Consider the following 26,608-nt stretch of genomic DNA (forward strand, 5'->3'; position numbering starts at 1 on the left):
CCAGAAACACCTGAAAGGGAAGATCAACAAGTAAATTTGATTGAAGTTTAGGATTAAGATCATAACCAGATAAAGTGAAGAACGGTGAGGAACTTTATAAAAACAACAAGGGAGATCCATACTTGTTCTGTAGTTGTTATCCATAGATTTACTGTATGTGGCTATTAGCATAAACTTGAGTTTGTAGGACATTGTAGGACCAATGCCATTTATCTTTTTTAACGTTTTTAAAAGTAAGTTGTGGCCTGTTAAAGTCAAAACAGGATTCTAGATGTTGACTTATGCAGGCAAGAAATCTGTCCCATAGGGCATCTGCCATCATGAGAAATGTAGATTGAGTCTGCATTAGAGAAGAATGCTTTTATGAGGTGGTTGATCTGGAAACCGAAGTGGCTCTCACAGGAAGATCACAAAATTTCAACCATCAGGATCTATATATTCATCCCTATTTTGAGGTTTCTACTTTATTGTCCACATTGACTCCTTTGATGTCTGCATCTATTTGATCTATTTGATGCATTGCATTCTGGCAAAGTAAGAGTAACAAGAGGATGAAGAGAAGGGAGTGATGAAGATGTTATGGAATGTATGAAATTGTAGAGCCTTATCCTCATGACCTTCATGTAACTTTGCCCTGCATTGGAATGCATTGCATTTGAAGAGCATAGTAGGGTTATGCAGCCAGATTTGATCCAATCAAAGCCTAGGATGAACCACACAGACAGAATGATCAAAGAGTTGTCATGAGAGTTTTGAACATTAAAGTATTGTTAATTATGACATTATGTCCTCGTCACAAGAAACTTAACTTAGGACTTAAGTTGTTTTTAGTGTCAAAACGGCTGTTAACTGTGAAACCGCTTAGCGTCAGTGACACAACAACCGTTGCCAACAATTGATATGATCAGAGGCCTTGTTTGGGTGGAGGTCTTCAGACTCCTAGCCAGATCTCTTGCTTTTTTTGTTAGTCTCGGCCTCTTTCCTTTCTCTCGACCCCTTCCCCCATTCCCTCTCTCTGTATGTCTCTGCCTTACTACATGCTATGTGGTTGCCAAGTGCTAAGAATCTGCGGAATGTGGGATTGCAGTGCTCTGATAAAGTTTGCTTTGTTCCCGTCGTGACCTGAACACTGGGAGGGATATGGAACCCTGGGAGTCTTTGCATTGGAGGGCAGACCCTATACACAATCTCAACACACTGTTAAATGTACACACACAATTCTCATTAACATCCAGTTAATTAGCCGGCAGCACATGCTACTGACTGACGCCGCTGATTCGGTAGGGTGTCATAAGGAACACATTGCATTGCAAGTCATTACAAATGATATTACCATTTACAATTGAACATTGAATACATTGAATTTTTTCTATTTCAATACAGTTTCAGACTTTTGGACACCTGCATATTCTTTCAAAATAATTTTTGGATTAAATATTTTTAAAAATATTCTTGGAATATTTAAGCATAGGAAACAGACTTGATGTTGTAAATGAGTTGCAATTGATTGCATGTAGTAAATCCCAAATTTTTAACAAACAAAAAACATTTTCGTAACTCTGGAAACTGAACTAAAGTAAAAAAAAAAAAGAATTAGAGAGTGAGTTCAAAAACTCATTGTCACACATACGTAGATCACAAACCCACACATTTCTAGTTTTGGAAGACTGTTGAAAGGAAAGTAAAACTGATGACAGAAAATAGTTTATTTATCGATTTTGAGTGCAGGTCTGCATTCCTGACGATGTCCTTACAGAGGTCATTTTGATTATTGTGACCAGCAATAAAGGGAGTTGAGACCGTCTTGAGGAAATTTGCTGTCTCAGCCCTCACAACACAGGGCTCCTAACGGCTACGTTTAGAGAGTAAACACAGAGATGGATGCTTTGTGATTGGAGGGGGTTGGCAGGAAGCTGGTCTGCTGTTTGTGTTTAGGGGACGTTTGCAGTCAGCAGGGTTCGTTGCGTGTGAAGCTTCATCAGATTGGCCCTTTGTGGGAGTGTTGTGGCAAAACAAATGGCACCCGCTGACTTTCACTGTTTTCAAAGTAAATACAACATTTTTCTTCTGTCATGGTAACCAGTGTCACACGGACATAAGGTGGACTAAACCTAGCCTGAATGACTGTATCTCCATAAACACGAAGAGATTTTAAAGCCGCACCTCATAGTTAATAGGGCCAATCACCTTTTCCTGGGCATTACAGTGCAAATTAGGGATGCACCGAATGTTCGGCCACCGAAAATGTTCGGCCGAAAATAGCAAAAAACGCAAGAATGTGTGAAGTGGCCGAATAAATTTTACCGAACATGACTCGTGATACGATCAAGCAGCAACCAGCGCAGAGAGAGAGAGACAGAGACATGCGTGCGCTTTATTACTGCCACAAACATTTTGGCTGTGTGTGTGTGTGTGTGTGTGTGCGCATGTATGTGTGTGTGTGCATGTTCATGTTTTTATATCCCGGTGGGGACCTAAACCTGAATGCACACCAACACATGGAGACTCGTGTCACTGTGGGGACCAAAATTGAGGTCCCCATGGGCAAAAAAGCTTATAAATTGTGCAGAACGATATTTTTTTAAAATCTAAAGTGTAAAAAGTTTTCTATGATCTTTAGGGTTAGGGGTAGGGGATATACAGTTTGTACAGTATACAACTCATTACGTCTATGGACTGTCCCCACGGAGATAATAAACCAGACATGTGTATTTTTAGCTTATAGGCCTAATGTGGAATAACAGTTTTTAATGAACTGTTTTGTTGTAGGGGTACAGAGTAACTTACATTACATTCTTTTAACAGTCAGTTATAGGCCTAATTAATATAGGCTATTCATGAAGGGAGAGGGCTCAATTTTTTGTTTGAATTTACTTTGTTTTGCTCAATTTTATATTAAGTTGTATTGTATTTTATTGAAAAGCCAGACAAATTATAAAAAGCACATTTTGACTATTCAGTTTGTGCAATAGTGAAAAAAATAGCTTAATAAATAGAAGAAATGCAAAAAAACATGTTCGGTGTTCGGTATTATTCGAAGTGTTTCACATCATGTTCGGCTTCGGCCAAGAATTTTCATTTCGGTGCATCCCTATGCAAAATATGACTTGTATGAATTAATGTCCAGTTGGATTGGAGTAAATCCTAATTTCTTTTTATGATAAACGTTTTAGTATGTCAGGAGGTTGAAGTCATCGCTATGTGTATGTACGAACAGTTGGCAGTACAGGCTACTGTAAACATCCTTGACTGGAAGCTGATGCTTAAGATGGAGCTTTCAGTCGGATGTTTGCAGCAGCCAACTGCTGTTACTCTCACCTGGAACCTCGAGAACATGGATATACACAGGCATACCCAATCCATAAATGTCATCTGTTTCAAACAAACCCATGATTTGTTTCAATAAGGTAAAAAATCTGTCTACCTGAGATTGTAGCCTGCATACACAGATGAGTCAACATCAAAATGTTTTCACCATCCAGAGTTTATTTGTCATTTAAATGATCTAAAACAGTGAACCACACCAACAGTGGACTGTTTCAGCCATGTTGATTTCCATCTAAAGCAGCTGCAATAGTGTAGCGGTGTGAACTAAGTCAGGCTGAAATGGATCCCTCTGTGGTACGTCAAAAGCAAACAGTGGTTCGAGAGCCGACAGGGATGAGTCTCTGACCTACAAGATTAGGCAAGACCAATGCTGTCTCTAGAGGCCGAATGTCAAAATCAGAAATCCACGGTTGCCATTTGTGTCAGATTAACACTTTCAATCATGTAAATCACATTCCACCCCGACACCTGCGGAGCGCTAAAACCCAGATTAGCCGAGCCGCCCAGCTCCAGGTCACTCCTTCTTAGAGTTTCAAAGGCCTGTAACGCAGATCCAGAGAGCGCGGGAATCTCGCTTTCCCACCTCCTGCATGAAAGATCCCACAGGGCCTGCGATGAAAGCATGGAAACATGATACTGATGAACAGCTTGGGTCAGCACAGGAAAAACTTTCAAGCTTTCGGAGTCCATTCACAGAGCGAATACTTTGACTACTCTATTGTTTTGCTTCACTCTGATACATTTGTTGTTCCGTAAAAACATGTTTATCCCAGATTTATGTAATTCCACTGATAATGAAAATATATGGGGCTTGGTGATCACTAGTATGTCAAGGTGACAGATTTAATGAGCACCCAGTTTCAGCACTCTGGACAGCTCTCTTACCCTGTCCTGGGATGAGACAGTCCTCTGGGAAATCTTTAATGTGGCCTAATATAACAACAACACTCTAATATATCTAACATACAAAATATATCTAAATGACATATATATCTAAATATATTCCTTGTATTGTTTCTTTATAGTGATTGGCTGAAAACAAACTTTTCATTGAAATTAAGTTGTAAGTTGTATTACGTAAGTGAGCAACTGGAATGTTTTTATAAATTTATAAGAGTTCATAAAATAATAATAATAATTTGTTACATTTATATAGCGCTTTTCTGGGTACTCAAAGCGCTTTACATGGAAAGGGGAATCTCATCAAGCACCACCAATGTGCAGCATCAACCTGGATGATTTGACGGTCATATTGTGCCAGAACGCCCACCACACACCAGCTTATTGGTGGCGAGGAGACAGAGTTACAAAACCAATTAGTACATATGAAATAGAAAGAAAGAGTAGGTACTTCATTAAGATTAAACTAATAATAATTGTTACATATTGTTGAAATGCTGTAAAGAACTATATGGTAATAGCTACATTTGGAATTGTATTGCTGGCTATAAATTGAGGTTTAACAAAACGCTGTACACCATATACATTTAAAGTCCAGGATCTATACAAAACAATGGAAAATTGTCAAAGCAAATGATGAAATACACAAGTGCACCAACAAAGCTTGAGTGTGCACAAAAGTCATCAGTCGTCTTGGACTAAAAATTGAAACTGACAATTCTTAGAGTTTAACCTTGATAAAATATTCCAAACATTTATAAAAGATGGTCAAAGATTTTCCTATTTACTGTAAACTACAATTGTTGATGTGCCAGAAAAATTGTATTACGTTTCCATTCGAATTACATCTAATATTAACCAAACACGACTCAAAAGAACGTTATGCTGTAGTTCCAACAAAATCTCATTGGTCCAAAAACCTTCACATATATTAAATATGCACTGAGAGTCTGTGATTCTGTTGTTTGCTGCTTGAATCTTATCACATCATGTTTGGTTGGCCATGGTGTAATACATTCTAGAAAGCCACAGTCACTTACTATTTAACAAAATAAGTGTCCAAATATTTGTAATGACTTCTATATTATTCACATCAAAATTCTCACATTGAAACATTTATTTAATTAAGATTTATTACAATAATATCTGTTGCAATACTTAAACCCTTGTGCCTGCCTTCACTAAGCACTAGACTTTTATCATTCTTTTCTTTTTCCAGTCCCACCAGTTTAATCACTCTGTCCCATGTTGTTCCCCTTCCGTGTAAACTCAATCACTCTTTCTTTCTCTGTGTTTTTTTTCCCTCCTCCCTTCTTTATGCCTATAGGCTGCCACCAAGTCTGATGACTTTACCCAGAAGATTAAGTGAAGGGGGCAGAAGGAGACCGTCATCTTGTCCAATGAGAGGAAAGAGCACTGAAGAATGTGAAAAGCTCTCATTCAAGCCAGTTCACAGAGGCTGGGAGCGGTCACATCCTTTAGGAGGGAGGAGGGGTAAGCTGGACCAGAGCCAGCAGTGACGCAGAGGCTGCTCGGATGACGCTGATCCGTGGGAGCGTCTAGTGCCCCCACCTCTCCGCTATCCCATAGGACATCGACTCTTGAACCTCTTGACTTCTGTTTACTCACACAAACAAACTCTCCCAGCGGTCATTCTACCCCCCGAGTGGAACCAGTCAGTAGTCGGCATATTTGAGGAATGTGTCTCTATAAATAGAGCGGTCAGATTATCTCGAAGTGTAATGACCAGCATGACCAGATTCCTGAAAGGCACGCCAGTGATGTACCTTCCTCCGATGCCTTTCATTCATCGGCTCTAATGTTAATTCAATGTAAGAATATAAAAGTGGTTTGCTATTGAGCACATTACTACATAGCACCAGTTTGCTACACAACAAAAAAGTGATTTGAAACAATGTCTTTTAGACAAGATACATCTTTCAAGACAAAATGTAGTATTCTTTTAATTTGCAACAATAGCTGGACGTTTTTCCAGCTATAACATAACTCCATGACAGCTACAAACGTTATAAACACTGCTGGAAAATAACAAATGGTGCAAAACATGATTTGTTTATCATTTTCAACCCATTCTAACTAAAGCTTCCAAAACTCCCACAAAACACTCTCACAACTTCAAACATTTGTCACCAGCAGAAGTCGCAACAACATTGTCAAGACATCACAGAAATCCAAAGCATGCACACAATGAACAAATGCATGACCACTGAAACAAGAGCGTAAACATTTGCCAATATACGGGCAAGTCACAGTTCTGTCAACTGGCCTGAAAGTCTCTCACGTTGGACCCGGGCCATCGGGCCCCCGTTGCTGAGCCTCACATCTGTTGTTGTACTGTAGTTTCGAAGGTGTATCATTTTGCTTCTGTCACTGTCAATAGACACATCGCCTCCACACTGTAATTCACAAACCATGACTGAATATTCATTGATAGAAACTGGACATTAAGGTGTTCGTAACCCGAGAGATTTTTTCCTATCGATTCATGGTCATGGACAGCATGTCTTGGTAAGCCTGTGAGCATCAGGGAGTGTAAACATCCTACACTCTCAGCTGGAGCCCAGCCTGAGGCTGGGAGTGGGATGTTTGCTCTCTCTGGCTCAAAAACACCACAGCTAGACAGAGGACGCTATGGCTGCACTGCAGAGGAACAAGAGCTTGTCCAGATATGTGAGTCACGGTATGACTGAAATTGCACCTCAGCAGTTTGTTGAGAAATGAGCAGTTGACAGTAAGGTGCTGTGTGTACTTTTTTGCAGGATCTAGTGACAGAAATGCAATATAATATACTGTACATAACTATGTCTTCAGATGTGTATAAAACCTTACATAATGAAAAAAGTTTTTATTATCTTAGAATATGCTATTTTTATCTACATACGCCGCGCAGGTCCCCTTACATGGAATTCCTTACATGGAAACATGTTGTTTCTACAGTAGCCCTAAATAGACAAACTGCTTTACAGAGCGTGTTTCGTAAAGATGTTATCGCCTTCGGCAAAGAAGCGAAAAACTGACAACATCTTTGTTCTGTGAGAGCCGCTGTGGTGCTTCGAAAGGGATGGGGAAGGGGTGGGGGGAGTGAGCCGTTGGTTGCAATTCGCAACTTCACCAATGGATGTCACTAAATTTCATAAACTGGATCTTTGATAAATAAATGCTGTATAAGTATTGTTGGTTCAAGTTAGCTAATGCATTAACTAATGCTAACAAATACAACCTTATTGTAAAGCATTCCCCACTCTAGCAATGCATGGGCCAACATTTATCAGAAAAAAATGCAAAAGCTTAGGTAAAAGAAGGTTTCTTAGTAGATAAGATGTATTTTGAAGCAGTGATTTGGGAGGTTTGTTACTGACACAGGAAGTGAACTACATTGTGTGCATTATGAGGATGAGTGGCCTGTCACTAAGATGTTTCTGACTGTTTGAAGCTCTCTGACCCCACAACTCTGGGTGGGACTCTGTCCGACTACAAGCACACCCTCCCTGACAGAACTGGCGATGGAATTGCCTGAGAGGAAGTGACTATTTATACTCGCTAAGGAACACAGAGAGAGGCACCCTTCCGATGGGCGTCTCTCGTCTTGCTTCCTTTGACAAATAGGGTTTAGGATGGCTCGCATAAAGCTGAATGCATATCTGCACACATGAGTTCATGTTTTGATCTGATTCATAAAGATATTTTGAGTACATGCCTAATCCTGTTTTGGTTAGCAATCTCCCCTACCGTGCTGCAATGACCTTTGTCCACTTTCGCTTGATGATGTCATAGCTCCAGCATCTCTTCTAAACAGCCACGAGGTGGCAGACTCTCTCCAGTAAATGCCTCTCAAATGCTGTTCACTAGTTTTTTGTACAATTTTTACAATTTTAGAGAAAGAAAAACCCTACTCCACAAAACATTTTTTATCATCTCCTGCTAATGGAGCAAACTGGCCATTATATTTTTATTTATGGAAATCTGATAGCAGCATCTGAGGAGCATCTGATATCCTCTAATCAAACCTTTTCTTTCAACCAGAGAAGTAAACAACTGAAGTATGGCAACAAAGACAGCATTCATCATAGTAGTTTCAGTTTTCTCTTTTTGCAAAAGCTCTTTGAATAAACTTGCTTCTCAGGCATTCTCTGTGATGCCTGAACTCAGATATTGAAACGAGAATTTGAGGGGAACTATTGAATGAATGGAATGCACACCAAGTTCCTTTAAAATATTTCAAACAATGACTTCATAGTGATCTCTGCCCACAGGTGGCACCGGAACAGGAAGATGAAGCAAGCAAACTGGTATGTAGGCTATGTACACAGTATGTTTGACTAGAATAATAATAATGCAATGCACCCATGACACAATGTATTGAGCATGTATGAATCATGGGCCTATAAATGTTTCTTTGTTTGCCTAATAAAGCTGATTCTGACAATGTTATTGTTGCATGGGCTCAACTTTTGGTAAGATATAACCACAGAAAAATTACCAGTCAAAAGTGTGACGGTCAGTCGAAACTCTGTATTTAGTTTTTGTCACTATTGTGAGATTAGTTTCGAGATATGTTGATACTCTCAACCACAGGAGGAACTGAAACAATTTAGACAAAAAATCATTTTCTACAGGGTCTACAAAAGACAGCAGCAGAAACAGAAGCACCGAGATAAGCTTTAACAAAAAACATTGATGTGCATTAAGTTCAATATAAAACAATTCAATATAAGGTTGTTGTGTCTACATGTCATTCATTAAAATTATGTTTTGTCAAATCTTAACCTGAAGTCTTTTTCTAGAATGCCAAATTGCTCGTCTCTTATCGAATTGCTTGTGTCTATATCACTCTCTTTCTCCCACATACTGCTGCTATTAAATGTGCCGGGGAACAGCTGTGTAATGGCTGGATAATATCTCTGAGAAAAGGCTGAAATGCTTTCTATCATGGCTTGGTTAAACAAAGGTCACATCAATCTGCATGGCTGCTAACATTGAAGCATTAAGATGACAGGGCTGGCTGATTCATTACATGCACTGCTATGAGTCTTTATCAACACTTCCGCTTCTTAAAAGGCAGAAGTTTATCTCAAATAACATCCGGAGTTTCATATTCAACATCACCCCAATAGGGAATCAATGTGAGCATAAAAGCAATTTATTTTTAAATCTGTTACATTTGGCAGATGCTTTATTGAAAGCGAGAGTGCATTCAAGTATAGATGTTGTGCATACGTTCTCTGGAAACCAAACACTTGATCTTAACATACAGTATAGCGCCATGCCAAGTTGAAGTCTTAGAAGAGATTGAACCTTTAGAGTTAGAAAAAGAACTTTAAAGTTCAAATATGAACTTCTAATAATTAAAAAGGTTCAAAGTTGAACTTATAAGTTCTATAAGTAACCTTTGTTATTTGGTATACTGTTAGAAGTTCTTTTTAGAACCTCTGTTGTGGCAAAAGGGTTCAAATTAGAACCTGGCCTGTTACCAAGGTTCCTTTTTGAACCTTTTCTGAGATGGACTAGATTTTCTGCTGTTTAGTTGTTGATGTTATTATTATCCTTATTAATATAATTTTATTATAATCATTTTAGCCTACTTTAGTTTACATTTACATTAGTCATATTTAAAGATTAATATATAAAAAATTAAAATACACAAACAATTTGAGAGGTGGACACCACCATCTCAAACAATAAACATGTCATTTCCCTATGAAAAACACAGAGGAAAAACCTCTCCAATCGTTTTAACTTATTTCAAACATCAAAAATGACATAGACTTATGAGTTCAAGAGCCAGTGCTACGTTCAAGCAATGCTTCTTCCCAAATACTACTTGGAAATAACATCGGAAACTGCGCTCATAATCGAACATACGATTTATGAACTCAGGGCAGATCAATCAAGCACGAGCGCAGGGAGACGCGTTACATGATCCAAAATGCTTGTAGTGACATTATAGAGCTAACTTATGCGAAACGTTAAGAAACTGTAAAGTATTTGACTGGAACGCTACGAGGTCGGAAGTGGGATATTTCAACTCGACTTCCCCTCGAACGAAGTCTTGCTTTCAAATGTCTCTCGCGCCCGTGGCCCAGCTCAAAACCGTTACAAACTCTGCTGCGCGAGCGCAGGAACTGAGATGAAATGCTCGAATATCTGAGGTAAGACTTACAAATTACAAAATGACCTTTATGAAAACATGAAAATAAAACAAATGAAATGTAACATGGTTACTGTACATTAAAACACAGACTAAAGCTCTGTTAGTTAACCGATTTCAAAGTGACCTTTTTTCTATTTAGGACTGTAAAAGTTATAAAGAGAGATGTATAGTGCTACAAAGGCAACATTTGTGTTAATTATTTCACCCCTTCACTTTCTTTTAAGTAGAGAAAAAGATAAACATATATCACTGAAAGGGGGAAAGATGCTAAGACGCAGGTGACAACGCACCTGAAAAATGGATGAAGCGCATTTCTAGCAACCAAAGGGACAACAATTCGGGATGCACCGAATCTAACATTCTTGGCCGAAGTCGAAGCCGAACATGATGTGAAACACTTGGCCGAAGGCCGAATAATACCGAACACCGAACATGGTTTTTGCATTTCTTCTATTTATTAAGCTATTTTTTTCACTATTGCACAAACTGAATAGTCAAAATTTGCTTTTAAAAATTTGTCTTGCTTTTCAATAAAATACAATACAACTTAATATAAAATTGAGCAAAACAAAATACATTAAAACAAAAAATTTAATAGCCTATATTAATTAGGCCTATAACTGACTGGTAAAAGAATGTAATGTAAGTTACTCTGTACCCCTACAACAAAACAGTTCATTAAAAAGTGTCATTCCACATTAGGCCTATAAACTAAAAATACGAATAAACTAAAACTGTTGGATTATTATAGGCTACGTTGCAAAATGATTTTAAGAAAAAAAAACATCGAACGCAAGCAATTCTGACTGATGCTGACTGACAACCATATCAGTTCACGTCTCTCCTCCAAACTCCGCCCACAAAGCTGACTGTTCTCTGGTGCACTCGTGGCCGGGATGCACAGAACATACTTTGACAAGTTGTTTAGTACAGGGAACTGTGTGCGCGCGACCACTGTATGAGTCAAAGGATGTCGCGAGCGGCGGGGCTACTGTCAGACAGCCCGCTCCCGTCTGAAGTACACAAGTTACCGACCGGTAAAGACGCTTTCATTCGGAAATTTACTTCCGTGCGGCAAGTCCCGTGCTTTGTCTTTCTCTGACACCTTAAAATGCTCCACACACACACTGCCAAAATGTTTGCGGCATTAATAAAGCGCACGTCTCTCCTCTCTCTCTCTCTCTCTCTCTCTCTCTCTCTCTCTCCCTCTCTCTGCGCTGGTTGCTAGTTGATCGTTTCTCGAGTCATGTTCGGTAAAATTTATTCGGCCATTTCACATATTCGGCCGAATACCGAACATGCGTTTTTTGCTATTTTCGGCGATATATTCGGTGGCCGAACATTCGGTGCATCCCTAACAACAATCAGAGCGTAAGTACTGAATGTTAATGAAGATTTATGTGTTTAACGTTAAATTTTTAGCTTTCTTATTGAACAGCCAAAGTTGGTAACTGTAGTCTGCAAGGCACAACAAGCAGAAATAAACAGTCTGTTTATTTAGGTAAACATGTGCTGATTTAGTGACTATTATAATTTATTCTGTCAAGTAATGAACTAAACTTCATAACATATTAATATGTTAATACATTCTGTGTCGGTCATCTACATTAAGTCAGCAGTAGTCTGTCTTAAAGGGATACTTAACCCAAAAAATTAAATTCTGTCATCATTTACTCACCCTCGGATTGTTCCAAACATGTATACATTTCTTTGTTTTGTTGAACACACAGGAAGATATTTGGAAGAATGTCAGATCTCATCCCCCATTTACTGCCATAGGGAAAATAAATACTATGGGAGTCAGTAGGGGATGAGATCTGACATTCTTCCAAATATCTTCCAGCAGAACAAAGAAATGTATACAGGTTTGGAACAATCAGAGGGTGAGTAATTGATGAGAGAATTTTCATTTTTGGGTGAAGTACTGTATCCCTTTAAGTGTGAATGTTTGTTTAATCTTAATTATGATTATTTACATGACAAGACTGAATATTTAACTGAAACCAATGATTTCTTGATCAAGTTTACTGTGGTATATTACTGTACAGCTTTTAATCATTCAATGTGTTTTCTGTTGAGTTTGTGCTTTTCCAGATGTGTCTCTCTACTGTCATGTTGCCATTAATGTGGAACCCACAACCTGTACAAAGAGGCAAAAGCCTGCATAATTTTGATGAACGGATAATCCTTGATCTCCATTTATGCCTATCACAAGGAACATGTAATGTTTGATCTAAATTGATAAATGCATAATCTGTGAATAATACATTTTATTGAGAAAGCCTTGTGGCCTTAAGAAGTACTGCAGAGGACACAACATAACACAAATGAGTTTCACTGATCTGTGGTGTTCTGTTTCCAGAGCTGAGTCCACCCATGCTATGCATTTGTGCCTTCTCCTACTCTGCACACAACATTTCTTCAAAGAGCTGCACTTTATTAGGCCACGATATACAAATCATCACTTACCAATAAAGTTACATAGAAACAGGCTTGTGTAAACATCATGTCTACGATGGTGAATTTATGAAGAGATCTGAGTAAACTGGTTTGCTATTCTGTATTAGTATAAAGGTATATTTAAATGAACATTTTGTATTTAGTAGGCCATCATACACTGGTTTGGCTGTGCTACAGAATTTGTCCATGCAAGACACGCTGAGCAAGTTTTCCTTAATGATCTGGATTACCATCACAGGTAAATAACATTATTTATATTCAGGTTTCTTGCCTCTATCTCTATTCAGTATTTTGGTCAGTTTTAAGGGGATGTATTTATTATAGTTCTTGAAACAATGATGCTAAAACATCAAAATAAAATGTGTCCAAATCTTTGGGCAATACACAATAACTGCAATATGAACATGAATGAATGATCCTTATCATTACCTCAGGCTGTGGCATCTTGATGTTTACTGATGATACATACCCCTCTACTGTGATCTGTGTGAGATATCGTTAAGATCTAAATCTAAAATTACAGAGTTGAAGATGTTAAAGTTAATTGTTAGTTTATTAATTTGTCTGTTTTTCTTTCTCTCAGGTGTCAGTGAAGCCTACATCAGTGCAGTGTGGCAGCTGATGGGCAAAAGGTAATTTCTAAATGTTTTTTAGTGTTGTATTTGTATTACTTATTATTGCACTTTTTCAAAAAACAGACTGTGGTCCTGTCACCCTGCAGTACTGAAGGATCATACAACTGGGATTTACACAGCTCTGCACTGCATACATCAGTTAATGGACTTTCTCTCTGTTTATGGCTGATGTTAGGAAGAATGTTACTGACTGACAAATTCACCGTTCACTTACATACAAAAAACAGTCAAAAAGCTAAGGAAAGTCAGTCAGGAGGGTTTGGTATGATGGTGAGTATCATGATCAAATATGATGACATATTACAGATTAAAATGGGCATTTTTGTTTGTTTAAATAAATGGACGCAGTGAGGTGGGCGTGCTTTATTTCATAATTATTTTACTTTGTTAATGTTATACATATCACAATCAGATGTTAAATAAAATGTATTGTCATTTTGTGTTTTATCTGAAATGTTTGCATGTACGCAATAAATATTTAATGGAGAATCATGGTGGTGTGTCATGTGTTATGAAATGTTGTTATAGTATAATGTGTAATATAATAATAATAAGAACAATAGTAACAATAATAATAGTACTGAAATGGTGACTAAAAGGGGTTCCAAAAGGAACTCTGCTGGTTCTTTAATGCACCTTTAAGAGAGGGTTCCAATCTTTTTAACCCTTTTAAAAAAGGTTCAAAAATGAACCTTTAAGGTTCCCCCACAGTTGCAATCTCCAGGAAACTCAAAAGGTTCATTTTTTAACCTTTTCTTCTTAGAGTGTAGAAAGCTTCAGTAATCAGGCCTTTTGTTGTAAAACATGACATTAATAAGAATTTACAAAGAATTTACATGAATCATTCAAAAGTTTACATACCACGGAGTCTTAAAGTTTTCTGATTGCCTTGAGCATTAGTAAGTCACTGTTGCAAAGGGGTTAAATATGTAGAAAAAGTTGGAAAAGCAAAGAATTTGCTATCACAAAACATAAAAACAGTTGTTAATCATCCAGGTAACATCATTAAAAATCCATGGTACACTCTTTAAAATAAAGGTGCTTTATGATGCCATAGAAGAACCCTTTTTTGTCTAAATGGTTCCATAAAGAACATCCGAAGAACCTTTCTGTCTCACAAAAGGTTCTTTGTGGCGAAAAAAAAAGCTCTTCATAAAAAGGGAGAAAAAGATTGTTCTTCAAAGAACCTTTGAATGTTTCTTTGTGGAATCAAAAATGGTTCTTCTATGAAACCGCTGTTAAGAACCTTTTAAGCACCTTTATTTTTAAGAGTGTAACCTTTTTAATTGGCTTATTTTTGTTAATTCAGCTATTATTCTGTGTGGACTACTGTATACAGTATATAAACACCTCTCATGTGAAATAGTTTGTTCTGGGCAGTACCAAATTTAAAACAAACCTAAATTTGCATAATTTACTAAATTATCAACCCTTTCCAGTTTCTGAAAACAACCACAACAACTGTATAGATTGTGTCACGTTTTGAACATGAGTCCCCTTACACACCAGGCAGAAATATCAGCTTTAGACTCACACATCCTGTGTTTAAATAAAGTTGTTAAAGATTGTCTTTGTGATCAGTCTCTGGGGAGCCAACGTCAAGTTAGGAGAGATTACAGACAGTAACAAATGTATTAAAATGGAAAGTAACTCACACCCATGTTTGTATGCTTGACACTTTAAATGATGTGACACAGAATGTTTATATAGACCTGTGAAACTCTGATATATGACACGACCAGAATCCACGCTGATCAACTTCTAATAGCCAGCAGGAAAAAGTGTAGATACCCAAGATTAAATCAATCTTTAATGGGATAGTTCACCCAAAAATGAAAATTCTGTCATCATTTACTCACCCTCAGATTGTTCCAAACCTGTATACATGTTTTTGTTCTGCTGAACACAAAGGAGGATATTTGGAAGAATGTCAGTAACCAAACAGATCTCGAAACTGATATACTGATATAATGAGAGAAAAAGATCTGAGGCTCGCCAGACCTGTGGCTCATGACTGTTTATATGTGTCACTGTTTTGAGAGAGTATATGCTGTTGGATTTATGAATGCTGTTGTAATATGAAGCTTTGAGGCGGCTAATTGAATAAAGCAGTGAGTCACGGGGAGCGGGGGTATCCGCTTCACAACACAGACACCCAGCACATAACCCTCTTTACCTCATTCTATCACTGCCGATCAGTACGGCCACATCGCCTTCCACTCAGCACATTTAACATACTGAGCCACTAAACATCCAAAACACACAACATTTTCATATCTCATTGTACGTCCTCTAAAACATGGTATTACCACGGTACTAAGTCAAAACACAAGAAACACTATTAATCACTACCCAAAGGCTTTAAAAAGAAATTCAGTTGCGGCATGTCAGTCAAAGAATTATCAGGTACACGCCGAGCTCAGTGAGAAGATTGCTGGACCAGGTGTGCATCTGACAGCTGTCTCCAGGAGCCCTCGTGACTGAGGAGCTGGCATTGAAAGTCACACTCACAGGTGTACGTCAGGAAAACCAGTCACACACTCACTGACGCTTTGACAAGAAACAGCAATGCTCACATTGATTACAGCACACACGCTGTTCTTCAAACCACTGGGGACTGGGCTGTCTGAAGTGACCATATGGCAGATTTCTTCTTTCATTTTTATTAGCATTTTAACTGCATTCCCTGACTTTACAAACCCACCCTACCATCAGAGCGGATTATAGGAGAGGATGGAGTGATGTTCAGGCTTGTCCTCTGTCAAAGACAAGCTATCACTGCGGTGGTACTCTTTCAAAGAGTACACATTTGCACAAAGAGAACACAGGAACCCAGCATGACTAACATATTTTAATACGTGGTATCTTAAAATATGTATTGATATATATTATCAACGCAATCTGATTGGACTTCGTACCTATTTTTGTACTGATACAAAAAAACACTGTGTCCATCCTATTCAGTGACAAAAAGGAAATGTAAAGTTTAGTTGGTGAAATTCACCACAATCACACCACATCATACATCATACACACAACATTTCTTCAAAGAGCTGCACTTTATTAGGCCACGATATACAAATCATCACTTACCAATAAAGTTACATAGAAAAACAGTGACTTGCATGAGACCGTCAAACAGTTACCACACAAGTACGAGATACACTGAAAGATTATTGTGGTTTCTCTGGCTTGAGAGAATTAATAGAAGAGAATCTTTAAACAGTCTTTAAAACCACAGGTTCACAAAAGAATGTTCCAGGTTTAATAAGTCCATTGTATTTTTTAGCATATTTGTTTTTTTATAGAGAATATTTTCAACTTGTTGTACACAGTTATTAATAATTCAATAGATTGACATTGCAAAGGGTTTAACAACAAAAATGTGAAGCTTTTTTAAAATAAAAAAAATAATTCTGTCATCATTTACTCACCCTCTTGTCATTTCAAATCTGTATGACTTTCTTCCTCAGAACACAAAAGAAGATATTTTGAAGAATGTTGTTAACTGGCCCCCATTCACTTGCATTGGTTTTGTGTCCATACAATAGAAGTGAATGGGGACCGGTGATGTTCGGTTACCAAATTTCTTCAAAATGTCTTCTTTTGTGTCCGGCTGAAGAAATAAAGTCATACAGGTTTAAAATAACAAGGTGAGTAAATGATGACAGAATTTTCATTTTGGGTGACCTATCACTTTATGCCATAAATGCTGTTGATAGAGCTTAGCATGTATTGAACCTGGAACATTCTTTTAAGGAAAAATATAAATAATTTGTTTCCTGATATTAAACACTTTCTGTCCATTTGGAGGAATCAGAGAGCAAAATAGGTTTAATGAACCTTGGGTTACAAAGCAAATACTGACTAAAATAAAATCAAGATGGAAAGATTGCCAAGAACAGGGGTGTTATAGCCCTCAATGTTTAATGTAAAATGTGTGTGAAAGAGGCTTGGTAACCGCATACCACCCACTATTTTCTCTCCAAACTAGAGTAAGACGACAGAGGGATAGTAGTAGATATATTTCTGCTCCTCGTCATCATTTCCCTTCTAAATCAAAAAGGCAGAACTTGATAACATTCGCACACATACACACAGATGTGGAGGTATTGCCAAGCCCTCTGAGTATACGTCATCAATACTAATAAATCGGCTCATATATATGTATTGTATGTGGATGTGACCATTAATAGCCCTGATTGTCTTCACTCATACACTATTCACATAAGTTTGATTAGAAAGGCAGCATACACACTAGCACGTACATATGCTGTAAAAAATCAAATAGGCACTTTATATTGCAAGACTTATTAGAGAACTGGATTAAAGTGGTTACCTCACTCATATCTATACAAACATACATGGTTGTTAATTACCTGAAGATTCCTGAATGTATATTCACACTATCCTAATGAATTGTTACAAGGAGCTACAAGTATCGGATATAAGAAACTCACGCCAGATCTAAACACAGAGAATAACTGAGAGACAGCAATGTCTCAATGTCTGTAGATTAGAATAATGTTCTCCCACAGGGGAAGACTAGATAGTCAAAAGTGCAATATTTCACACAAACACACACGTGTGTTATCATGTCAGGTACTGCAGCACTTACACTGTTTATATTCACACATTGCTAAGAACTCTTTATAGGACTGCAAATATCGACAAGAACTACAATAGATAAATTTATCAGCTTACAAGTATTCAGAGTTAATAAAAACCCTGTTTTTAAAAAAGAAATGCCAAACAGTCAAGTTGATCACAAAGTCTCTAAAAGGCCAAGATATGGAATAATATTGCTGTGCCGTTCTTTTTCCTAACTTTAACCTCAGCCTAAACTGACCTGCGCACCTGCTTTCCCAGAATTCCCCTGTTTTTATTTTTACAGCGGAATGGTCTCAATGTATTCTTCTGTATCTATCCGTCCTTTCGCCATTATCCACTCCTCACTCCTGTCTGTATCCTCTGTCTCTCTCTCTAAGTTACTCTGATTCCTGCCCTCTTTAGGAGACCTTGCTTTCCCTGCGCTCCTGTCCGTGACCTCCGGCTTCCCAGCTCTTGTCCCAGCACATCCAGATGTCCCAGGACCACGTTTCCTCCTGGGAGGACCCCAGATGAAGTTCTCTGGCGGGTGGTAGTGGCGCTGGGCGAAGCGGAGCAGGGCGCGTCTCTGAGAGTGTTGGCGCAGAGTGTAGACAAAATACTCCAGTGTGCTGTGACGCATGTTGGGTAAAGTGCCCTCGACCAGCGCCTCCTCTAGCAGCAGACGAACAAGAGGCAACTTGAAGTGTTCGAAGCCCAGCTCACCGAGGCTCTTCAGAATACGGGTTATACGCAGATAGTTGTGCTGTGACCTGGAAAGGAAAGAGGCCAGAAACGATACAAATAAATTATTTTTGCAAATATATTACTTGAATTTAGTAAATATAATAAATACATAATTATAAAATTGTACATTTGCAGAAATAATTAAGAGATTAATGAAAATGTTCATTTAATCAGCATTTCTAGATGTATTGTGGTCATTACAGTCCAGTGTCTGTTGAATTTCAACGAAATCAAACCTCAGGAGTGACATAAAGTGAAAGACTGACAGAATGACAAGACACATGAAAACTGTGAAAACTAAAATCGATGTTATCACAAAAATATTCTTAGAATTTTCCTAAATACATGTACAAATATTACTGTTGTATGTATTACTTAAAAGTGAATCTGAACTTGTATCCTTTGCAGTATTTGAGGTCTGAAAAAACACAATGCATCTTTTCTCTTATTTTGACCGTTTCTCCAGTTTTCATTTTCTGCAAAAAAAAATGCAAATAGAAACAACATTTTTACTTTAAATTTGGGAGAAATATTGTTAGTAGTTCACAGAATAAAAAGAAAATAATCATTTTATTTAAACACATACCGATAGTCAATTCAGAAAAACTGAAAATGGTCTTTGAAATGGTCTCTCAATTTTTTTTCTGTATATACTGTATATTATTTATTTCACAATATACACAATGGTCATCATTTAAAAAAATACTACCCAAATGTCTTGCAGTGCCCCACTGAGTCTTACAAAAGAGCTCACACTGTTGCTATAGTTACTTTCTCATGCAACATTGATTATTTTGTTGCCATTCTTCTATTTACTAATAATAATCATTTTCTAGATTATTCATTCATTCACACTGCAGGCATAGTCTCTAATGTCATAGAGAGCGTCCTCTGCGGCTCAGTGCCGGGGCAATGACACAACAACAGATACACACAATCATTTACGTCTACTACATTTACTGCACTACGGATTTTCTTGCGTGCCATCCTTAAGCATCGTTAATTTATCTAACTCTTCTTCAATTCTAATTTTCATTTTCTCTGCAAATCTAAATCTCACTTGTCTTTGTGACCCATTCAGTTCTTCTCTATTTAGCCTCTGTGCATCTGACCCATTTCTCCCATTGCTGCAGGAGACGGTCACATGACATGTGACAGTGCCGTTAAGGTCATGAGAGTGAAATTGTGTTGAAGGGACCAGAGATTGAAGATGCTTTCTATGAGCACTGTGGCATGCTAAATACAGCAGATTAAGACAAGGAGATAAGACTGGGAAGGCTAAGGGATGAAAGTCAATGTAACCGATACTTCAAGATTAGTTTTGTATAGTACAAAATTGTTTAGTATTTAAGCTTTATTTTTAAACCCTTATTTTTATCATCAACCATAACCATCATACAGGCATCTTCTGGATGTCTATATGACATCTGATGGGAGACATCTCAGAGACGTATTGCAGATTAGCAAACAATAAAAAAAAGTGTCTTGGCGATGTACATGCAGATATCAAATATACGTTTCCCAGATATATGTGTGCTATCAGGGTGAGGGCTACCCACTCATTCAGATGCTGAAAGCGGTCTTGCCAGTTCTGAGCTCGAGCCACATTCCCATTTTTATCCAGGAGCTTGATCCCAAAGAAATCCAACATGATGGTGTAGGCTAGGAGGAAGCGTCTCTTGGCTTCCCGAGTGCTTTGGAATTCCTGTCGACATGAGAAACGCTCTGTTAAAAGCTGTGTGTATTACTTAATGATAACAGCAGGTGAAACAAAAGAACACAATGTCTGAGTGCCTGAAATCTATTGATCACTTGGTTCTGTTCAATTTCACTTTAAAACATTTACCTTTATCTCATCCTGAGTGAGTTCTTGAGCATAAAAATTGAGGCCTTGTTCTCTGAGTGGGAAAAGCCTGAAAGATAGTGAAGAGATAAGGTCTAGCTCTGATTTGATCATGGTCATGGTCATAACTTTACATAACTACCGTTTACTCAACTGATATTCTGATTTATTTTAAATTATTTGTATTAGCTAATATCACATTGTAGTCAATCGCATCAATAAAAATAAACAGTCAACGACAAACTACACACTGAAAGCTGGGTTAGAATCCTCTAGCATCAAACTATTTCACATATTGCTGCTGTCCTTCTAAAACCTTGTATGTCCATATTTCGTTTTTGGCCTTAAATCATTATCAAGTCCCCATTATGTTTGTCACTAGGTTTTTTGACCAATAAAAAGTATTAAAAGTGCTTGTCAACTTTGACAAAACAGTATTTAATTATTTAAAAAGTGTTTTTTTTTTCATTTCCTGAAAAACTGTGAATTTGGACTTCAGAGGTTTTGGAAGGACATTGACGATATATAAATATAAACACACAAAACAAATAAATTATTCTAGAATGGACAAATCTGACTTTTGCTACAACCTTGGGGGCAGAGGATATAGAGGGTTCTTCTCCTCCTCTCCACTCTCTCTAACAAGCTAAAGTTTCTGTGTTTCTGTGTTCCATCTTAAACGCTACTCTGCTCGCACATTGTGTTTTAACATTCACTAATTGATATTATGCAAATAGCCTCGTAAGCATACGGAGCGAGAGAGCGAATAAATGAGTAGAGGGGAACAAGAGAAGCTAATCGCTTTTTCCTCGGCGGGATGGTGCAGCGGTATGAGCGGTAGCATATGTGTGAAGTCTGCTTTTAGATCTGCGCTGTTATTTCACACAGCCTTATGGCATCACGCCCTCCCCTCTTTTTTCTCACCCTCATCGTCGGGATCACAGCACCAGGCGGAAAAGAACAGGCTCAGCTCAGGGAGTGTATGAGGTAACAACACACTACTGAGAGTCTTTTACATAAGCTATAACAAACATTTAACCTTTAGGCAACCTTCAGTGCTAACTGAACCGTGCTTTGCAAGAATATTCAATTTAATTTCCTCGTGTTGTAATGTACAGATTTGTTATTTGGTTATTTGATTATTGTACTATACATGCTGGGAGGTAACTAGACAAAAATAATAAAGATACCACTATTTAGAGTCAGGTTTTATAAATAGGGGAAACTATAATATTAAATCTTTGCATGTTTAGATTAAACGTTGTTTAGTGAAAACCATTTACCAGGAAATGCCCACAAACCACAGACATTGCACAAGCTTCTTTAGTTACTGTTACTAATGTGATGCTGTTTATAAATATTAAAACACTAATTAGTGCTGTCAATCGATTAAAAAAATTAATCAGATTAATCACACATTTTTTCTGTGATTAATCACGATTAATCGCACATAACTATTATATTTTAAAATATACTTTTACATTTTAATCATTTCACATTTAATCTTCAAATTGATGTAGAAACAACATATTTCTTTAACAGCATCATTTAATGAAAGCTAGCATTTTGATATTAGTACTGTAACTGATGTCTCTATTAAATTGATTATTTTAACATGAATTATAGCCATTCAACAGTATAATTGAGAGCTCATGTAGGAAACATAGGAATTGAAGGACACTTTACAGTCTTTATTAATGCTAAATTATAAATTAAATGCAGAAGAATTCTCATTAAAGCTACAAAATCACATTGATTTCTTCTTTAATTTTGTTCTTTGATTAACATTAGTGACAGGAGTCACAGCAGCACGTTTAAGAACACGGCCCCTTTAAGAGCTGTCTCAGTACGCAGATCTGACCATCACCGCACTCCCATTTTCACAACACTTTGCATTCATTTAAGATTTTATTTTACACTTTGAAGTCTGTGCTTAAGAAAATGCTAGACAAAACGGGCTTTCTGACATAATCTTGTATGGTTTTATCCATTCAAGCACGAAAGAGAACTTAACACGGATGCGCTGTCTGACAGAGATTCACCGACGCAGCCCTTAGCAGGTGACTGTTTACACCAGACTGGACCTCGCGTTGCGTTTTGCCGCGTCCCACAGTTCAGAAGCTGTCTATCTACATTGAACGCGTCAAAGCAACTGTTTAAAATCGCGCTTAAGTGGTTTAAAAGCCTGTACACGAATAAGAGCGTGAATACATAATGTAACGCTAGACAAAGGATGTCAAAACAAACGGATGCTGCGTTAATTGCGATAAATATTTTCTCACGCGTTAATTTGAAAAAATTAATCGCATGCGTTAACGCGTTAACGTTGACAGCCCTAAAACACTTACAAACATGAAAGAAACTTAAATCAGTTTTCTCTAGTTGTCTGAAGGCTATTACTGTGGCTGTAAAAGACATTGTTCCCTTCAACTGAAGGTACCGCAGCTGTGTTGATTTAATCCTTATCACTGCTGGGGTTTTTTGCTTGCTTGATTATGCCTTGATCTACAAGATTTGTATCTAAAGATGACGTTAATTTTAAGCAGATCTGATGGCATATCTACTGTATGTCTTGCCACCCAGAAATCCCTCATGCACATATTAGCATGGTTCTTTCCCTTTTCAATAACAATTTGCTAATTCTCATTAGACATCATTAAGCAATTTAGTAGGCAACTTCAATGCTCATACCATAGAATATTGCAAAAAATGTCTTACCATTGAATGTATGTGTGATTGTGCTCTAGCTTGTCATAGTCTCCCCTCCATTTGGTGAGGATTTCTTCAATATAAATACCTACATGAGAAGAAACAGAAAATCAATCAGAGAGATTACTTAATTCAGCTGATATAAAAATGTATAGTAACTTACACAAACTATCCTTTTGTTGTGTGAATGAATCAATATACACATTTAGACCAGTTTTGAGAATCAGAACCAATTCATTGAAAACAGCCCACTTGAAAGCATAACTAGACCAGGGCAGATGTTGACATTTAAAAAAGTATTAAAATTGGTCTGTATCTCACACAAAGCTTGGAAAACTTACAGTATTTAACTATATGTATAAAATATACTGTAGTACATATTGACAACCAGATTCCTCATTCTTCGTTTTTTTTAAGAAATGCAGGCATTTGGGTTTGGAATGACATAATGGTGAGAAAATTAACTTGAATAAAAGTGTACGTCATTGGTGACAAGGACACACTAAAACCACAAGAGGACACAGAACACAGCTGTATGTGTGTGTCCCTACTCTCTAGTCAGCGGTAAAGAACTTGAACCATCATTAAATGTTTGCACAACAAATCTCATCTGAATTCAGCTCATTTCTTCCCAAAAAATGAGCACAATAACCAATCAATGGCTCCTCATTTGAGATCTTTACTGTCTGCCTCTCTAAACTGCCCCCTCAGGGAAAACATTCAGCTAATGAGGCATTTTCTTCCCTCACACCAGCTGCTATGTGTATTCAGTTGTAAAAACTGCTTTATGCTGTCTGTGTGTAAATGCTCTAGCAGTATGTCTTCTATCTTGTGTTGTCAGTACCACTTTTGAGCTTCTGTTTATGTTCAAAGAGTTATCCGATTCGCTTTCAGGAAGCATTTTTGAATGGTGTCAATCAAAACTCCATTTTTCTTGGCAGGGTGTCAATTAAAACTCACAATCTTTTGACGTGTTGGATCATAAAATCTCTTTTTTGGCAGCCAGTCTGAATTTGAAGCAATTTTTAGTACATGTATAGTACATCTTGATTCAAATCCAGAGTTTTCTTTTGTGATGTCTAAAGTTAAAGGCTATCTTTCCAGTTCCCAGATTATACAGTGTGAATCTGGTTGCTTTAGAGACATTATCAGCCCAGATCTTTAACCAAACGCTCCTGTTCCATCTCACTACCCCCCTTTGGAAATTTGCTATTACTGCCAATGAATTTTCCCCACATACAGTTAAGGCACAGTCTCGTCTCATAATGAGAATCAAGGGACTTCCAGAAAGGAAGCTGTTACGGTAATATAAAAGCAATAAGGTGGGTTTGTTTTTTAATACCATACGATGCAATCCTGACAAGCACAGCGTTCATAACGTTTCATTATTTAAGGACACATCACCAGCAGACATATTGTTATACAAAGTCAACTGAGAGAAAATCCACTGCTATGATCATTTATGAGGTTTGTTTAACAAATGTGTTGAAGTGAAGACTTGGTTTGTATTCATTATTTTACAAACTGAAGATTTCAGTGAAAAAGTGTAATATTTACATAACATAAGAAACCGAATAGGGAGTGGATTGTTCTGTTTTAAGGCATAAATATACAGCAGGACTGTTAAAAATGCTTACAGATCAAGCTCCTTTAAAGCACATTGCTCTCAACTGAGGCATTCATAGATAAAACTTACAGCACAATACATGTACAGTAAAGCCAAAGTATTAAACAGCCCTAACAATCTTTTACGATACTTTTAGACCCCTTCAGTAAAACAAAAAAAATGTAGGCTACTTTGACTACAGAAAACACTCACTTACCATCTGGCACAAGGGGTATTTTATTGAGATAGAACCTAAGATTGCGGTACTCATTCGTCCGTCGGGGTTCTTTGTAGTTCTGAGTGGGAATTAATGAAAGAATCAAAATTAGAAAATAGGTTGGAGTTATAAAGCAATAAAAAAGTCAATCCCTTCAGCTATATGAAACTGATTTAACACACTTAAGTCACAGATGTGCATCCAAGTTCTCCGACTGTTTTGCTATATTTACTGTCACTGAAAAGACAACCGCCCTCTGAGATTCATACATAGACTTTGAAAATACATGCTATTGACTCTTTACCGGATAACTATGGCGATACTTGTACAGGTCCTTGGCTGCATAAAAACTCCTTTTCATTCTGGTGGAGGATTCCAGCATATCAACAAACTGTGAAAGAGAAAAAGAATGAGGGGGAATTAAACTGTTACTGGTACACAGGAGTCTATGAACAATTCCCATGATAAGCATATGTACTGAGCATCACCCACTGAGACGCAACGACATCATCAAGAAGAAACATAAGATCTCCATTTTGCAGAGATGGTGTACTTTTCGTCTTACTAATTCATGACCATTTTTAGCTCTCAGCTATTTGTGATGTTCAAGCACTGCACATCTTTACGGCTGAATGAAAGCACCGCACAAATGACAACACTTTTTAACGTGACTTGAAGATTTAAACCAGTCAGGACCACTGGACCAGTGTAGTTATTTCATAACATTCACATGCGTTTCAGTGTCCCTGTGAATAATACGATAAAACCATTTAGAAAAAGGGTCAACTAAAAGCTGATTCTAACTAAAAGATTGAGTTTTTAAAGCATAGGTCATGTTCTTTTGTATCTTAATTAAATAAAAACATATTAAAATGATGGCCAAAACAATTCTAATGAATACTGTATGTCAGTTATCTTCTTATTTTTTGCTTTTTCATTCATTTATGTTTCATTACTGTTAACATTTTGCTATCCTAGGCAATAAGTGTGGAACTGTTCAATGGCTTTTGTTTCAAACAAACCAAATAAATATTTATTCTAACTCTATTCTGCACTTCATTTTATTGTCGAGGACAACAAACAGGGCTCACAAAAACAAAACTATAAGAGTAATCGTAAACACTGTTATAAAATGCTTTGTTTAAAAACAATCCAATTTTCTTCCTCCAGTGACAGGAAATCAAAAGGCTGAATTTCCTGAGAGGAATTGGGTCGCGTTTAACAGGTCACAGCCTTAAATCCACAAGAATGATGACAGCATGAGCCATTTTAATACAAATGACATTTAACGCGTACAAGCATGTAAGGCTAAACCTATACAACCATCATATATCAAGTCCCTTATATATTTCAACAAATGTACTGTATATCGTGCTCTGTCCTTATACAGTGATAATGATGATTG

The 26,608-nt window shown here is 37.4% G+C and overlaps 1 protein-coding gene across 2 annotated transcripts in view; it reads right to left on the minus strand.

The window, feature by feature from the left end:
- Positions 1–16,542: 16,542 nt before the first annotated feature.
- The window catches only part of ogfrl1 (opioid growth factor receptor-like 1), a 40,463-nt gene continuing 30,397 nt past the window's right edge, over positions 16,543–26,608 (minus strand). For both annotated transcript variants that reach the window (XM_057342620.1, XM_057342621.1), the window contains exons 4-9: positions 25,508–25,594; positions 25,204–25,282; positions 23,390–23,468; positions 20,675–20,741; positions 20,388–20,533; positions 16,543–18,854 (exon numbers count right to left, since the gene is read on the minus strand). In XM_057342620.1, coding sequence (XP_057198603.1) covers positions 18,383–18,854; positions 20,388–20,533; positions 20,675–20,741; positions 23,390–23,468; positions 25,204–25,282; positions 25,508–25,594 — 930 coding nt within the window. In that variant the 3' untranslated portion in view covers positions 16,543–18,382. The remainder of the gene's footprint in view (positions 18,855–20,387; positions 20,534–20,674; positions 20,742–23,389; positions 23,469–25,203; positions 25,283–25,507; positions 25,595–26,608) is intronic.

The sequence above is a fragment of the Triplophysa rosa genome, linkage group LG9, assembly GCF_024868665.1.
Source record: "Triplophysa rosa linkage group LG9, Trosa_1v2, whole genome shotgun sequence".
Taxonomy (NCBI): Eukaryota; Metazoa; Chordata; class Actinopteri; order Cypriniformes; family Nemacheilidae; genus Triplophysa; species Triplophysa rosa.